General features: G+C 38.0%; 1 protein-coding gene and 1 long non-coding RNA gene across 2 annotated transcripts; both read right to left on the reverse strand.

The window, feature by feature from the left end:
- LOC107622151 (gamma-tubulin complex component 4 homolog) lies at positions 12866–14239 on the reverse strand. Its single transcript, XM_021113547.1, has 5 exons — positions 14081–14239; positions 13790–13876; positions 13616–13671; positions 13356–13537; positions 12866–12887 (listed from the first exon to the last, which is right to left on the reverse strand). Exons 1-4 carry the CDS (start codon positions 14222–14224, stop codon positions 13498–13500), a joined length of 327 nt encoding a protein of 108 aa, XP_020969206.1. The 5' UTR covers positions 14225–14239; the 3' UTR covers positions 12866–12887; positions 13356–13497.
- Positions 14308–15746, reverse strand: LOC107620461. The gene is made up of 4 exons (XR_002355639.1): positions 15649–15746; positions 15136–15494; positions 14445–14579; positions 14308–14336 (listed from the first exon to the last, which is right to left on the reverse strand). It is a non-coding gene; the product is annotated as an uncharacterized LOC107620461 (long non-coding RNA).

Genomic DNA, 16874 nt, shown 5'->3' on the forward strand with positions numbered 1-16874 from the left:
ATCTAACATATAATGTCCTGGGAAAGCCGAAGGTGATCCTAGAACTTCCAACAGATAATTAAAGCTTAAAAACATATCTAACCTATAAAGATAAAACAGGAAACTAGCTAAGGGTCTTTAGAGCTACCTAAAACTCCCCTTTCCAACTCCTCCGAACCTCCCAACCACCAACGAAACCAAGGTACCACAAACACAATTATTTCAAGCAAGGAAAATGACAAATAGAAGGCATATACAGCAAATAAAGCAGGTAGCAAATAGTTTATGCAGTCACTTAGGCAATCTAAATAAATCACACCAAACAAACATATAGATGCATATAATGCCTGCCTGTCTTAGTGGCTGATGAGTCTCATCTGTCGGTTATAAAGCCAACCCGACAAGTCCTGGTAGCTAACAATTGGACTGTCCCTCTGTCGCGCGTCCCCAACTCGAGTTATTCACACTCATAAACATAATCATAATCATAATCATACAACACCCACTTTGGGGTTTATCCACGGGGCCCAGCTCATCCAGAACTTTCACAGTGTCCGGCCACACTTACGACATAGGGTCAGCAAAGTATCGAGTCTCAACCTGGAGCACGTGGTGACTAGTCACTGCTTTCATCCAGGAAAACTCGTATCTCAAATAATCATTTCACATTCATTCATACACATTCCATAATCATTCATTATGACTATATCATCAATTATACATCATATAATTCCACCTTTCATACATCACTTATCATAACTCGTGGCAATTGGGCGAAACCACAACCCTTGCGTCCACCCGAGGAGCCTCTATACTAACCAACCTGGAGCAAGTGGGGCGAAACCACACCCTTGTGTCCACCCAAGAGGTACGTTTTCATATGTCCAAAAGGAACTAAGGAGGGGATCCTAGCCTCCCACCATCTCGCTGGAGGTGATTTTACAATACCAGGAAGAACAAGAAAGGGGATCCTCACCTTCCTTCATCTCTCTGGGGTCGCACTTTCGAGAAAGAGAGCTCAAGATAAAACAATCATTCAAATTCATATTTTCATTTCTAGCCATAAATCAATATTTATCATAACTATCCGGCTCATAAAATAATCCATAACCAGCCAATAGTCATTATTAAATACAGCCCTTCGACTCATGGCATACACCGCACTTCCACCATCACCCTCAGCAACCCATACGATCTTCATTAATCACAATTCATAATTAACTATCCCCTTACTTCATCCTCAAGTTAAAAACACACAAGTCATATTTGCTTAAAACATTACAAGCTTGCCGGGAAGGTGGAACATTTAAAATAAGGTTTTTATAAGAAAACAGAACAGTGTGCGTACGCATAGGGTTATGCATGCGCACGCTTAGAAGGATTTTCAGAAAGTGTGCGTGTGCACAAGGTTGTGCGTACGCACAAAAAGCAAAATTTTCATTGTTGAGTGCACGCACAGAACGTGAGAATGCCCCCAATAGAACGCACTTCCCAGTGTGTGCGTGCGCAGAGCTTGCAAAGTTTCGTTGGTTGTGTATGCACATATAGCGTGCTAGCGCTCCCAGCAGCAGCCATATCTCCTTGTGTTCGTGCGCACAAGAGCGTGCGTACGCACATTTTCAAAAATACACGGGGTGTGCGTGCGCACACAAACCAGAAATCACAAATTTTGCAGCATTCATAGAATTCAAATTTCAGACACCAAATTGCAACGATCATATCTTTTTATACAAAATTCGAATTTCTACAAAATTGATACCGTTTTAATGCTCTTTAAATTCACATGCACCAACAATAAGAACATCATTTACACCCTCCAAAACCAATAATCACGTAATCCATATAATCCATTATATTCAATCAACAACATCTCAAATTCAATGCCTATCCTAGGGCCTCTAGCCTAAGTTTTCACATTACATTATATTTTAGATACAGGAAACCGAAATTATACCTTGGCCGATTCCCTGCTCAACCTGGAACACTTCTAATTTCACTTTTTCCTCAAGCTTTCGGGACTCAACACCTCCCCAATAGAATTTTCAGCTTGAAATCCACTTCCAAGCTTCCAAAATCACCAACAAGCTTCAACCCACTTACATATACGTTGCCTAATACACATAATATGCACCCACACACATAAACTCAATATCCAATCACAACAACTCAAGAATTAGACTTAGGGATGAGAAATCTTACTACACCCAAGGATCAAAGAGGCAAGATTAAGCTTTCCCTTCAAGCTAATTGGATCCTATAACATCAAAGAGCCCCAAAATCTCAACACTTTAACCCAATAATTTCGAAATCAAAGCTGAGAAAACTGGAAGAGGTTCGTGGCTTACCTCTTGATTAAATTTGTGGGTTTTGTAGAGCTCAGCGACGCGGTTGCAGGCTGCAAACGGTGCGGCAATCGGAGCTCCAGATCAAAAGTTATCAAGGATTAAAGATTAGGTGAGGGTTTGAGTTTAGGAATTGGGGTTCTTCCCCTCTTGCTGCACCAGCAGCGTGAATTGCATGAAATGGGAGAGAGAAATGGGCTGAGTTCATTTAATTAGGTGAGTGGGTGGGGTCCACGGGCCTGGTTTGGATCCGGTTCGACCGGTTTGGCCCGTTCGGCCTAATCTCGGGCCAAATTCTATAAAATTAGTGTCAAAATTCTCATTTTAATTTTCTCTATCATATTAAACTATAAAAATCACCTTTCTAATTTTTTAGAATAAATTTTAATTTGTGGGTTAATTATGCGTTAATTAATCGGGTTTTACATTCTACCCACCTAAATAGGAATTTTGTCCACAAAATTCGAATTCAGTTACCTGAAAATAGGTGCAGGTAGTCTGTCTCCATTTCTAATTCAAGTTCCCGAGTACATCCTTGTCTCTAGTTCGATTCCAAACAACCCTTACTAATAAGACTCCTCTTACTCAGAGCTTCTTGAAGCTGACCTCATACTCGAAACGTCAATCTCCCTTCAGTTAAACTAATTTAGGTTGTAAGACATGCGTTTGTTTCAGAAGCGTGCTTCAGAAGTTACGAAATGTGGAGTACATCAAATAGGTTCGAAAATGCTAGTTTGTTGAAGTAATCCTCACCAATGCGTATCTCCCTTCTTCAAACTTGAGGAGTTTTCTCCTTAGGTCCGCATAACTCTTTTGTTGGCTCTTCGCAGTGAAAATCTTAAATCGGCTTTTTCGTTGTCTCGGCTATCAAACTCAGGAACTACGATGCTTGATACTTCTAGTTTCAGATCAATACAAAGGCGTCTAGCACACTGTGAAATCCCACCATCTCCCTGGTGTATAGTCTCGTTAATATCTCTGATAATTAGTTTGCTCCGATGGACGGAATGGACTTGGTCACTTGTTCCACGATTATCTGACAGCATCACCTTCTGTCCTAAACCTCGGCAATCTATTCCGAAATCAATGGCTATCCTTCCTCACTTTCAGGGTAGAACCTTCAATGGTTACATTATTTCGAATGGCTTCTGTTGGTCACTTTTTATTCTCTAACATGTCATCTACTTAATCACACGTGCCGCCACATCATTTCATCGAGCCACCCCAAAATATCTTCCTTGAATTCATGACATGTTTCGGTAATTACAGGGTGAATCAAAAATCCGTTCTTGTGTGCTTCCGACAATAGTTCATGTGTCAACTTTTGACATTAGGCACACTAACCTCTTCCTATACCTTCAATTTCGTTTTCTTCATTCCTCCAAGTTTCTTTCTTGTCTTCCTCGATCTCTCCTTGATTTTCTTGTTTAACAAACTTCCATATCCTTGATAGCTCCTTATCCTCCTTGGTCATACAAGCAATACTAAGAGATTTCCTGCTCAGGCGTCAATCACCGCTTCATGAAGTTGTGTTCGCACGCATCCTAAAGTGTTAGCTTAACCGCAGATAATATGGTTGTCAAGAATTAAGGCTCCAAAATTCTTCGTAGTGCCATAGGCATATTTTTTGTGTTCAAAGTCTTGCTCTATGGAATTAACACTTTAATGGTTTCATCTTGGAGTTGTGCGCGACAAAAAATTTAGTACGAGTTAATTTTCAAAAAGATGTTATGTTCAAATTGACGAATAAGCAACACGAAGGATATTCACAAGAAATCAAAAGAAAGTTTTGTATACGATCAAACAGAGTTATACCAATATAATGAAATGCACAAGAAGAGGAATCAAGGTGCATCTCAAGAAAAGAGCTCAAATCGAGAAACTTTGGTAGAAAGAGCAGAGCGTATAGAGTCAAAGAAGTCTCAATTGATTTTGAAGTATACGATTAGCGAATGAAAGCAACTATACTCACATCAAGTTCCCAAAATTCAAGGATTACGTGGTTATACCAAGACAAGCTCAAGCTCATCTTGGAAGAAAAAATATTCGTGTGCGTAAAGAGTAAAACTAGAAAGATGCTCAAGTCATTTAAGAAGAACTCCAGATAGAGTTTCAATATAGGTTTCAAAAGAAGATTAGATCGGGTCGCGAAGATTCTGTTGGCACACTCCCCCTTGCATAAAGCCTTTTGCTGTTCTCTTCCTTCTTCACTGGCATAACCAGCGCCCCTCACAGGGAAACACTTAGTCAGACAGTTTTCTCTTCTAATACTCCCTCCAACTCGATCCTAAGCTCTACCGATTATAATGGTGTCTTTGGTTGCGGTACAATCAAAACTAATTCGGCTTCCGGTACTAAGTCTATCACAAACTCACTTTCTCTCCGAGATGGAGGTTCTGGTACACCTTCAGGATTGTCTCGGAAACTCTCTCGCAATAGCGATTTGGTCTCATCTCCACTCGCCCATCAAACGATTAGCAACTAAAGGTTGAATCCGTTCCAGTCCTCTTCCTCGCAGTTCACTGTCACTGGATTTCGAACAATAACTCCGCCACAGCTCTCAAAACTTCTGATCCCTTAGATATAATCCAAACCGCTTCTGCTACATCACTTGATCCTCAACCAAGGAGTAATAGTCTTCGACTAATCATCGACTTGGCCCTTACGATTATCGACGCTTGTCTTACGTCACAATGAATATTACCTACTAATGGTATGCAAGATAGTTAAAAATTTTAGCAACTAGTTCACCATTACCTCGGGTCTGAGAATCAGATTTGGCTACATCCTGGCCTTTCCTGTGTGAACAATCCCGAGATATATGCCCTGGCTTCCCGCATTGGTAACATACGCCAGTCCGGCCCTGCATGATCTGTTTGGATGATACTTTTTGCACCTTGGACACCTTAAGTCTTCCGGTTGAGTACTAGTCAGCCCTTCAAAAACCTGCCCTTGACGGTTGTCGTTCCTTCGGTCATTGTTCCAGCGTTGAGAACGTGAAGTGACGAAATGACCCCTCTTGAAACTTTGGCCCCTTGGTGTAATATTCATTTTCTTTCCCTTTTTCTCTGTGAAGGATTCCCGGCGATTACTCCTTGTCACCTCGGTCCCTCTTGAGCTTTCTCCCGTTGCTTGACCTATGTTAATTAACTCCGGGCAACCCGTTACCTCTACTGGTACCATTGTATTTGAGACATTATTTCCGCCTTCATTTTCATTACCACCGTCGTTGCCAATTCTAGCTTGTCTTTCCATCCTATCCATTGCTCGAATGGTCGCAGCAGCAACAGCATCGATGGCAGCAGCAGCATTCGTCATCATGTTCATGAAATTGGTCAAACTACCTACCGATATAGTTATCTCATTACCTCTCCGTCCTCGACCTTGATTATGCCTACGAGATGCCATTTGGTTCCTGTTCACACCAAATAAGTGATATCAAGGTGATCAGTCTCAATATCACAAGTCAAGTGTTGAAAGATCCAAATGCATGCTCATGAATTTTATGCTATGTATATCAATCAAATATCCTAAATAGTACATAAACACGACTCAGAGTATGCTCAAAAGCATAGTCAGTCCGTCCCTCAGGCTCTACAGGAACGAACTGCTCTGATACCATAATGTAACACCCTACCACATAGAGCTTTACACTTAGGATGTAAAATAGAGGTGGCGAGGTGCTATGACCTCTAAAAGAAAAATTATATATTAAATATAGTGAAAAATGTTTATAACTAGGAGCCTTTGAAGAAAGGGATAAAGCAAAATCGTTAAATCGAAAGGCGTAATGCTCCCGAAGCGATAAAGCAGACGAAGCAAGATAGAACAAGCTAAGGAATTAATATACCAAGAGTTCCAAAATACATATAACAAAACTCAAGAACTCGGCTCGCGAAGATAAACCAGCCCGAGCGAATAAGTGTGTATGTGTATATATATATTAGAGGACCCGAAATACACCCAAAATATAGAGTTACAGAACCTATTTCTCCAAAATGACCTCTAAGAGGAATTAATACAGCATATATATAATAGTGAAGATAATAAGTATCTAAGCAAATACAGATAACCAAAATAAACCTAAAAGATAAAGGTCTTCGCAACATCAGAAGCTTCCAGCATGCCTCAGCGAGGAGCCTCACGTCCTGCATCTGAAAACCACAAAATCCACATGGGTGAGAACCGGAGGTTCTCATCATGGTAACAGTACCCACATATCTAACATATAATGTCCTCGAAAAGCCGAAGGCGATCCTAGAACTTCCAACAAATAATTAAAGCTTAAAAACATAACTAACCCATAAAGATAAAACAGGCAACTAGCTAAGGGTCTTCAGAGCTATCTAAAACTCCCCTTTCCAACTCCTCCGAACCTCCCAACCACCAACAAAACCAAGGTACCACAAACACAATTATTTCAAGCAAGGAAAATCACAAATAGAAGGCATATATTGCAAATAAAGCAGGTAGCAAATAGTTTATGCAGTCACTTAAGCAATCCAAATAAATCACACCAAACAAACATATAGATGCATATGATGCATGCCTGTCCTAGTGGCTGATGAGTCTCATCTGTCGATTATAAAGCCAACCCGACAAGTCCTGGTAGCTAACCATTGGACTGTCCCTCTGTCGCGCATCCCAAACTCGAGGTATTCACACTCATAAACATAATCATAATCATAATCATACAACACCCACTTTGGTGTTTATCCACGAGGGCGAGCTCATCCCGAACTTTCACAGTGTCTGGCCACACTTACGACATAGGATCAGCAGAGTATCGAGTCTCAACCTGGAGCACGTGGTGGCTAGTCACTGCTTTACTCCAAGGAAACTCGTATCTCAGATAATTATTTCACATTCATTCATACACATTCCATAATCATTCTTTATGACTATATCATCAATTATACATCATACAATTCCACTTTTCATACATCACTCATCATAACCCGGGGCAAGTGGGGCAAAACCACAACTTTTGCGTCCACCTGGGGAGCCTCTATACTAACCAACTTGGTGCAAGTAGGGGCAAAACCACACCCTTGCGTCCACCCAGGAGGTACGTTCTTATATGTCCAAGAGGAACTAAGGAGGGGATCCAAGCCTCCCACCATCTTGTTGGAGGCAATTTTACAATACCAAGAGGAACAAGGAAGGGGATCATCACCTTCCTTCATCTCTCTGGGGTCGCACTTTCGAGAAAGAGAGCTCAAGATAAAACAATCATTCAAATTCATATTTTCATTTTCAGCCATAAATCAATATTTATCATAGCCATCCGGCTCATAACATAATCCATAACCAGCCAACAGTCATTATTAAATACAGCCCTTTGGCTCACGGCATACACCGCACTTCCACCATCACCCTCGGTAACTCATATAATCTTCATTAATCACAATTCATAATTAACTCTCCCCTTACTTCATCCTCAAGATACCACCCTTCCTAGCTTCCTCTCATTACTAATCATACTATAAGGATTTAGTACTAAGAGGATGAAAATGGAGGCTTAGAAGTTTGAAATTCGGTTTTAAAAACACAAAAGTCATATTTGCTGAAAACAGGGTCACGGAAGATTACAAGCTTGCCGGGAAGGTGGAACATTTAAAAACAAGGTTTTTATAAGAAAATAGGGCAGTGTGCGTACGCATAGGGTTGTGCGTGCGCACGCCCAGAAGGATTTTTAGAAAGTGTGTGTGCGCACAAGGTTGTGCGTACACACAGAAAGCAAAATTTTCGTTGTTAAGTGCACGCACAGAACGTTCAAACATCCCCAACAGAATGTACTTCCCAGCATGTGCGTGTGCACAGCTTGCAAAGCTTCGTTGGTTGTGTCTGCGCATAGAGCGTGCTAGCGCTCCCAGCAGAAGCCATATCCCCTTGCATGCTTGCGCACAAGAGTGTGCGTATGCACATTTTCAAAAATATACGGGGTGTGCGTGCGCACACAAACCAGAAATCACAAATTTTGCAGCATTCATAGAATTCAGATTTCAGACACTAAATTGCAATGATCATATCTTTTTATACAAAATTTGGATTTCTACAAAATTGATACCATTTTAAAGCTCTTTAAATTATCTTTGATTTGAGATAAAATTCATTTCATTTCACAAACTGTAGCTCAAGATATGATCCGTTGAAGTTCATCAAAAATCTATTTTTACAAAAGTTCACTAAATCCTCAACTTACCAAAATTCTCAACCAAAACCACACCAATTCAGCCTCAACCACAATCCAAATTTCCTATTCATTCCACAACACACCAATTCTCTATTTCGTCAACTTTAACTCAATAATCCAAGTTCACAATTCATAATACACCTTATCAATTTCCAATCTTTCATTTTCATCAAACCTCAAAATTAAGACTTCCAATTCCACATTGTTCAACATACAAATCAATTAACCAAATCAAGCATAATTCTCAACTTCAAATCAACATACCAATCATCATCATCACATACAATTCACATGCACCAACAATAAGAACATCATTTACACCCTCCAAAACTAATAATCATGTAATCCATATAATCCATTATAATCAATCAACAACATCTCAAATTCAATGCCTATCCTAGGACCTCTAGCCTAAGTTTTCACATTATATTATATTTTAGATACAGAAAACTGAAACCATACCTTGGCCGATTCTCCGCTCAACCCGGAACACTTCCAGTTTCACTTTTTCCTCAAGCTTTCGGGACTCAACACCTCACCAATAGAATTTCCAGCTTGAAATCTACTTCCAAGCTTCCAAAATCACCAACAAGCTTCAACCCACTTACATGTACATTGCCTAATACACATAATATGCACCCACACATATAAACTCAATATCCAGTCACAACTCAAGCGTTAGACTTAAGGTTGAGAAATCTTACCACACCCAAGGATAAAAAAGGCAAGATTAAGCTTTCTCTTCAAGCTAATTGGATCCTATAACATCAAAGAGCCCCAAAATCTCAACACTTTAACCCAATAATTTCGAAATAAAAGCTGAAAAAACTGGAAGGGATTTGTGGCTTATCTCTTGAATAAAGTTGTGAGCTTTGTAGAGCTCGGCAACACGGTTGCATGACTACAAACGGTGCGGTAATCAGAGCTACTGATCAAAAGTTATCTAGGATTGAAGATTAGGTGAGGGTTTGAGTTTAGGAATTGGGGTTCTTCCCCTCCTGCTGCACCAGCAGCGTGAATTGCATGAAATGGGAGAGAGAAATGGGCTGAGTTCATTTAATTAGGTGAGTGGGTGGTGCCCACGGGTCCAGTTTGACTGGTTTGGCCCGTTCGGCCCAATCTCGGGCCAAATTCTATAAAATTAGTGTCAAAATTCTCGTTTTAATTTTCTCTATCATATTAAACCATAAAAATCACCTTTCTAATTTTCTAGAATAAATTTTAATTTGTGGGTTAATTATGTGTTACTTAACCGAATTTTACAATGTACCTAGATGAGAAAATTCACGACAGATGATACATTATTGTAGCTCTAAAAGAAAGATGGTATATATATGGTCAAGATAGGCTATCACATTGCTAAAGGATAGGATGGAAGAGGAGAGGATAGGACAACAACTTTGAACACAGATTTGAGGGAGTTTTGAAAAGCGATATGAGATATGAAAGCACCTTAGAAGATCAAAATGTTCCTTTAAAAAGAAGTCTATGACATCATTCTGGTAAGGGTAAATTTATTCAAAAAGAAAATCGTTAGCAATCCAATTTGTCCATTCTGTTTGTAGGTGCCTAAAATGATGGAACATGTTATCCTATTATGCAGATGGACAAGACCTATGTGGTTCAGATTTTAAATACAGGGACACACCCACAAAGGAATTAGTTTCATTAATTGAAATTTGGCTTTAAAAATTTTGCAAAAAGATTAAAGCCAAAGTTGCACATGATAAGGAAGGAAGATAGAGCAAAGTGGATCACCTAAGTTGGGCTCTCTAGAGGGCTAAAAATTATGCAGTGTTTAATCACTCTAAACCAAATCCTCTAGCTACTATCCATTATGCAAAAGTCCAAGAAAAAAGTTTTAACAAAGTCAATGAATTAATCATCAATAGATGCAAAATCAAAGAACAATTTGCAAATTATCTGTTAAATGAATACCACTACCAAAGAAGTCATTGGCGCATGCTACTCCGATATTACAAACAAAATGACTTATGTAGCATTAATGAGATACTAGAACGACGAAATTAGAGGAGGGACTGTATCCAATTTTCTAGCAAATTCAAGAATGGTGGCAGATGCTTGGGTATAATGAGAAAAGCATTAATTCTTGTCAAAAGTCTAGACATGGGGAGAACCTTAATAGATTCAGATTGTCTTACCTTGGGTAAATCCATCAAATTGAAGGGAAGGCTCTGAGAGATAAACTCTGTCCTTCATGATATCAAAACCCTTCAAATGGAACTTTTATTCTGTAGCTTTGTGTAGGTCCCGTGCAATGAAAATATCTTTGTCCATACAATTGTAGCCCTCAAAAGTACAAACTAACTTCCTATATGCTGGTGCACCAATCTTCCTTCACAACTTGAAAACATTTAAAACAACGAGAAACTAATACCAACTTCAGATCCAGCCACCAGTGGTAGACATCTTTCAACTTAGCTACTAGCAATGGGTATCACACCTACCTTTTCCAAACCGATGTGGTAGGCAGAGATACCCATCGTGGAAGGAGGAATCACGATCGTGTTTGGGGTAAAAGGAAACTGTCATTTCCTAAAGAAGAGTGCATTTTTTTAGGTGGTTATGACCTCTCTTCCAAGCCTCACCTTGTTTTGGGGGGGAGGGGAGAGACTCCCGAATCACTCCAGTTAGAGGGAGGGGTGCAGTTAACAACAACATCAATCAATTTCTGCACTCTTAAATTAGCTTGATCCAGATTATGCAGAAGTTGTGACGACCCAATTCTCAATATGTCATGATCATACTGAAAAACTGAGTGTCACCAACTTGCTTACCTAAAACTTTAACTATTTATTATTAAGCATGTAATCGTACTAGTGCACTATCGAATTTTTGGAAAAATGTTTTCTTTATAAAAAGATTTGTGAGGGCAAGTAATTAAACATACACAAGCCATAGACACATTTGATTATTAAATTAGATAGTAATATATGATATATAATATAAGTATATTTTAATTTCAATTTTAATATTTCAATTTTAATTTTAATGTAATTAAAGAATGTCATGTTGCATATTTTGATTGTCAAATTAGTAATTAGTCATTGATATTGATAATGATATATAAAATAGATAGAGTGGTTGAAGGAATGAGAGAAATAGAGAAAGAAAGAGGGACACTACAAGGGAGGCACAGAATACCGGCAGTTTTATTCTTGATTAGCGGCGGTTTTAAACCGCCGCAAAATCAAAGGCCGGCGGCAAATTGAACCGCCATGGATATGGGCGCCGGAATTGGGTTTGGCGGCGGTTTCCAGCATCGCTGGTATAACCACCACAAAATCAAAATTTCGCGGCACACAATTAGAAAACCACCGCCAAATGAGACTGACACGATTTGCTTCATGTTTACCGGCGGTTTTCAGAACCGCCGCTATTTTGGTCAATGGGTAAAAAAATTTGCAGCCGTTTTGAAACCGCCGCAAATTTATGTGTGTCTTTTTTCAACATTACCTGGCCTTCAGAGGCATTGCCACCTACATCCAGAAAATTGGCCGGAGCACCCCACCATGCAATTTAATTATATCCATTGTGACCATTGCTAACCCTGCACCATTCACTGTGCAACCAATTTCTCCATCTAACCCAATATACTTTAAATCTTCCTTTGTAGTAGCCACTTGTTGAAAGAAAAAAGACACAATACATATCTAGTGATGAGAAATAAACTACATAGAAAGGACTTGACAAAAAAGTACCAACAAATATTGAGAAGACTGGCATTGCCAATACAACAAATGAAAACAAAATCATCAATACAACAAAAGTATCTGTCTACAACTAATAATTTACATTTACATTTAAAAATCACTCATGCTAACCCAAGCAGAAGAAAAACTATACAAATTTGAAATGACATCAAAATTTGTAAATATATTGAACAAATATGCACAAAAATGAAATATGCAGAGATGAAAAGAACATAAATTGTACAAGATTTGTTGATCACCATTTGTTCCATTTCTGCTCATATAAAGCATTTTAAGTTATTAAGTGCACGAGTGTATAATTAGCACAATAGCACTGAACTAGTGTAATAGATCACACAACAACTTCTAACAATGATTATCGCAGTCATCTAAAAATTTTAGCATAAATATCAAGTCATGTAGAACAACCTGAATATAAAATTGGAGATGTTTTTTATCAAGAATGCCATATGTTCTCTAACGCGTCACATTGATCGAGATCGCTGAGATTTCTGTTGTGCCGTTGGGCTCTTAGCTTGATCCTTTTTGCGTTTGGCAAAATCACGGTGATATTGATGCATTACAGATGCCCACAATTTCTCTAACTCCATTTGTGTTCGTTTGAGCCGCAATAAATATTGGAAAACTCTAAGATATCTGTTAATTGTGCCAAAATTTAGTGACCTATTGAAAATATCATGTTTTATTAAGCCATGTAATGTCACATTATTGTCGTAATACGAGAACAGGATTATTGAGTCTCACATAAATGGTCAAAATTAACAGACAAAGTCATTTGACTTTTTCAATTTTATTTTAAGAACTCATTAATCTTGACCATTTAAACTAAATAAGACCATAGTCAAGATTTATTCATAATTAATAACCAATGATCTCTCACAAGATATATCCTTTACAAAAGATGTCTCTCCTAAACTAATGGTCCCTTTAAGGTATTCAACATCTCCTATATGCCTTGATAACACAGTTTGCATCTATGAGGCCATAACAATTTCTAAATTTATCATTTTAGAAGGGAATTCAATCACATCGAGTATATTTTAGCAGGACAGGAAGAGGAAAGAATCCACCATTAATATTAATATTATAGGAGTAAAACCTGACTTAGAGAGGACTTCTTGAGTAAGGAACAAATGCAAAGGCCAATCGACAGAATACTCAAGGGCAAGACCATCCCAACCATCAAGTGACATTTCTGAAGAAGCACCAGAGCTTCCATCTGCTGAAGTGTTTGCCCTTGATACATCTATAGGGAAAGTCTAACTGTGATTCCATAAGATGGCATCCTAGAAGAGGGAAAGCACATTTCATAACAACTCCAAGCTAACTTAAACAGAAGAACTAAAATGAAGGCAGAACCTTACCGCAAGGATACTTTAGAGAAATATTTGTCTTTTTCACCAATAGTTTTTAACGCAGCCTGCATTTCAAGGAATTGGAATCAGCTTTCATTGATGTAGTTAAAACATGAACAAGCTTAAATAGTTAAAGGATGAACTGCATTAAAAAGTAAAGATCGTATGCAAAATTTAACTAACCAGCTGAAATGGCACCATAAGATCAGCTTCAGCAGTTGATTGCCGAGGTGGCAAACGCATTAGCTGGCGACTTTCCTCGAGGAAACACTAGCACAAAAAATGATGCATGTATAAAAAATGTCAGTATTTTTTTCATAGAAGACAAAATATTAGTAATTAGAAAAGGTTATTACAAAAGGCAAGAAGGACAAAAGATCCTCATACAAAAAATAAAAAATATCAATAAAAAATAAGAATCAACACAAGTCAGCAGAAAAATGTTAGTAGTATAGATAACTTTTCATACTTTACCTGGAAGAAATCTCCTTTTGCCAAAAGAAAATAGTCTTTCAGGTCCTTCAAGTGACGATTCAAGTCAGCTTGTACAACCACAAGCTGTGGACAGAGAGAACATGAATCGTGTAGAATGCAAATGCACCAAATACTAACGAACATATGAACTGATATATGATGTTAAGCACCTGCCACAGACGACTGGCTGCAATAACATGAATAGAGTACTAATCTGGGTCTGTGAGAATCCTTCCAACAAACTTCCAGCATGTTTCTACAAAACCAAAGGATACATAGTGTAAAGGACAAAACTATTAATGTATATGCAACTAAAACTAAAAATCATGAATATTGAACAAAGCTGTGTAAGAGATTTCATTACCTCACTTAGGGCTACGTGTCCAGCAAAATTTATTATCTCCAACAAATCGCCACTTAATGATGACCAATGCATGACCGAGTAATTGGAGATAAGGTAGACATCGTGTTTTGAAGTAGCCCATACTAAGTTTCTCAACTGAATCCCACAAAAAATGAAACAAATCATCACCCATTAGGCTTGAAAAGTAATTAATAAACTGTCCAAACCTACATCAATAAAACCATATACTAAAAAAAGAAGCAACAATAGAGTGTTAAATGAAAATTGATAAATGTTTGAATCTTGATGTATATAGCAAAAAAACAACCTTAATCCAATTTCTATAGCATACCAGTACAGCATTCAAAGGGCTAGAGAAAACAATAATAGATTTGAAGATCATCGGTTTTCTTTCCTCAATAATGAAATAAAAAATAAAATCATATAAAGAAATGCAACTGTACAAGACAAGACTGCAAACAAGTACTGCAGAACCACCGAATATTATGTATATATTGAATCTATAGTAGCTTATATCTTCCACAACTGGTTAATTAGGGGCTTTCATCAAGAATTACATTCATTTTTTAACTTTTTAGCCATGTACTCTCATCAAGCAACACTACAATACTTATCAACAATATAACAAACATAATAGGAATAAAATCAAGTAGCAACAAGGTTCGAGCACCATGTGAAAAATCAAACAAACCTAAAAATGAAGGATGGTAGGTTTAACCATTCTTGTATTATAGAAAAAGTCATAGTATTTTCCACCCTTCACAGACCTTTTGCAATCTTGAGAGACAAAGAAACAAAATTTACTTCTGCATCTTTCCCTGCCCCCCATAATCCCAAAGGAAAAGGGTTTGATAAAACAAAAAATATTAAAAAAAAAGAAACCTCATTTATAGCATCCCCAGAAGCAAGAATATTCTCATAATTCTTATACTGTTCAAGCCTTGTAACTCTGTAACTATCTCTTGATATGTTCAATCTATCCTACTGAATACCCTGAATGTCTTTTCCCTTCCTTGCTTGTGCAGCTGATGTATCAGTTACCTTAGTGAGCTGCAACAATCATCAAACACCTTATGAGTATGAAAACAAATACCCCCCTTTTTCTCTTAAATAAACAAATTTTGAAAAAAAAAGGTTTTTATATGAACTCGATGAATAACTGAAAGGTTCAAATAAATAGAAACAGAAAAAGAAAAGGGGTTACCATCTCATACTCATCAAGAGCATCATCATCGGCAACACCACCATCATCATGGCTGTTTTCATCCATTTCATCAAAGAAATCTTCTTCTTTTTCTATGGCATCAAAGTAGAAATCTTCCTCTTCTTCGACAACGATGAGAAGTGGATGTATGGGTGATGAGCGGATAATTTATACGCTTTTTGGCATTATTTTTAGTATGTTTTTAGTATATTTTAATTAGTTTTTATTATATTTTTATTAGTTTTTAAATAAAAATCACTCTTCTGGACTTTACTATGTGTTTGTGTGTTTGATAAACCTCTATTTCATGGTTTATCTTGTGCTCATTTGAGTGGTTTTTATCAACTCTTCACCCACTTATTCATATTAATTGCATGGTTTTACTTTCCCTTCCTTATTATGTGATGTATGTGAAAAACATGTTTCCTATGCTTTAATATTAATTATTTTAATTACCTTTATTTCTATTCGATGTCGTGATTAGTGTGTTGAGTAGTTTCAGATCTTCTAAGGTAGGAATGACTTAAAGGATGGAAAGGAAACATACAAAAATGGAAGGAAAGCACCAAACGGAGCTTCTGAAGAAACTGGCATCCACGCAATCGCATGGATGAAGCGATCGCGTGCCAAGCGCGAATCAGCAGCGATGCGGCCGCATGACTGACGCGACCACGCGCCTTAAGCAGAACGCACATGACGCGGTCGCATGACTGACCCGATCGCGTGGCAAGGAAATGCTCCGAATGACGCGACCGCGTGATCCACACGGACGCGTGACAGAGGCCATGCACCAGAAATTGCAGAAAACGCTCATAGCGAATTCTGAAGCCCTTTTTGGCCCAAATCCAAGTCCAGAAGGCATAGACCAGAGGTTATGAAGTGGGAAAACGCATCCATTCAGGGGAGCTCGCCAATTTTCACTTTCCATGATTTAGATTTAGTTTGAGAGAGGTTCTCTCCTCTCTCTCTTAGGATTAGGATTATGATTTAGGACTTCTCTTAGTTTATAAGAGTGACTCTCGATCTAGGTTTAATATTTACTTTAATGCTTTTATGCGTACTTATAAATGTTGCCAACTTGACTTATGAACCCTTTCCATATTATGATTTGAATTAATAATGATATTTGAGGTATTTCAGTTATTGATTGATTTCTCTTTAATTTGTGTTACCATTGTTTCCAATCTGAAGATATTCTATTCCAGCAATTTACTTTTTCTCTTTTT

This window comes from Arachis ipaensis, chromosome B10 (assembly GCF_000816755.2).
Source record: "Arachis ipaensis cultivar K30076 chromosome B10, Araip1.1, whole genome shotgun sequence".
Lineage (NCBI taxonomy): Eukaryota > Viridiplantae > Streptophyta > Magnoliopsida > Fabales > Fabaceae > Arachis > Arachis ipaensis.

Bases quoted from the DNA above. Each gene is read 5' to 3' on its own strand.
- LOC107622151 (XM_021113547.1), bottom strand. From the start codon at position 14,224: ATGTTCGTTAGTATTTGGTGCATTTGCATTCTACACGATTCATGTTCT. The intron at 13,877-14,080 runs GTAAAGTATGAA...TTTTTGTGCTAG, and splicing joins CAAAAGGAGATTTCTTCCAG to TGTTTCCTCGAGGAAAGTCG. The intron at 13,538-13,615 runs GTAAGGTTCTGC...TCCCTCTTCTAG, and splicing joins TTCTCTAAAGTATCCTTGCG to GATGCCATCTTATGGAATCA.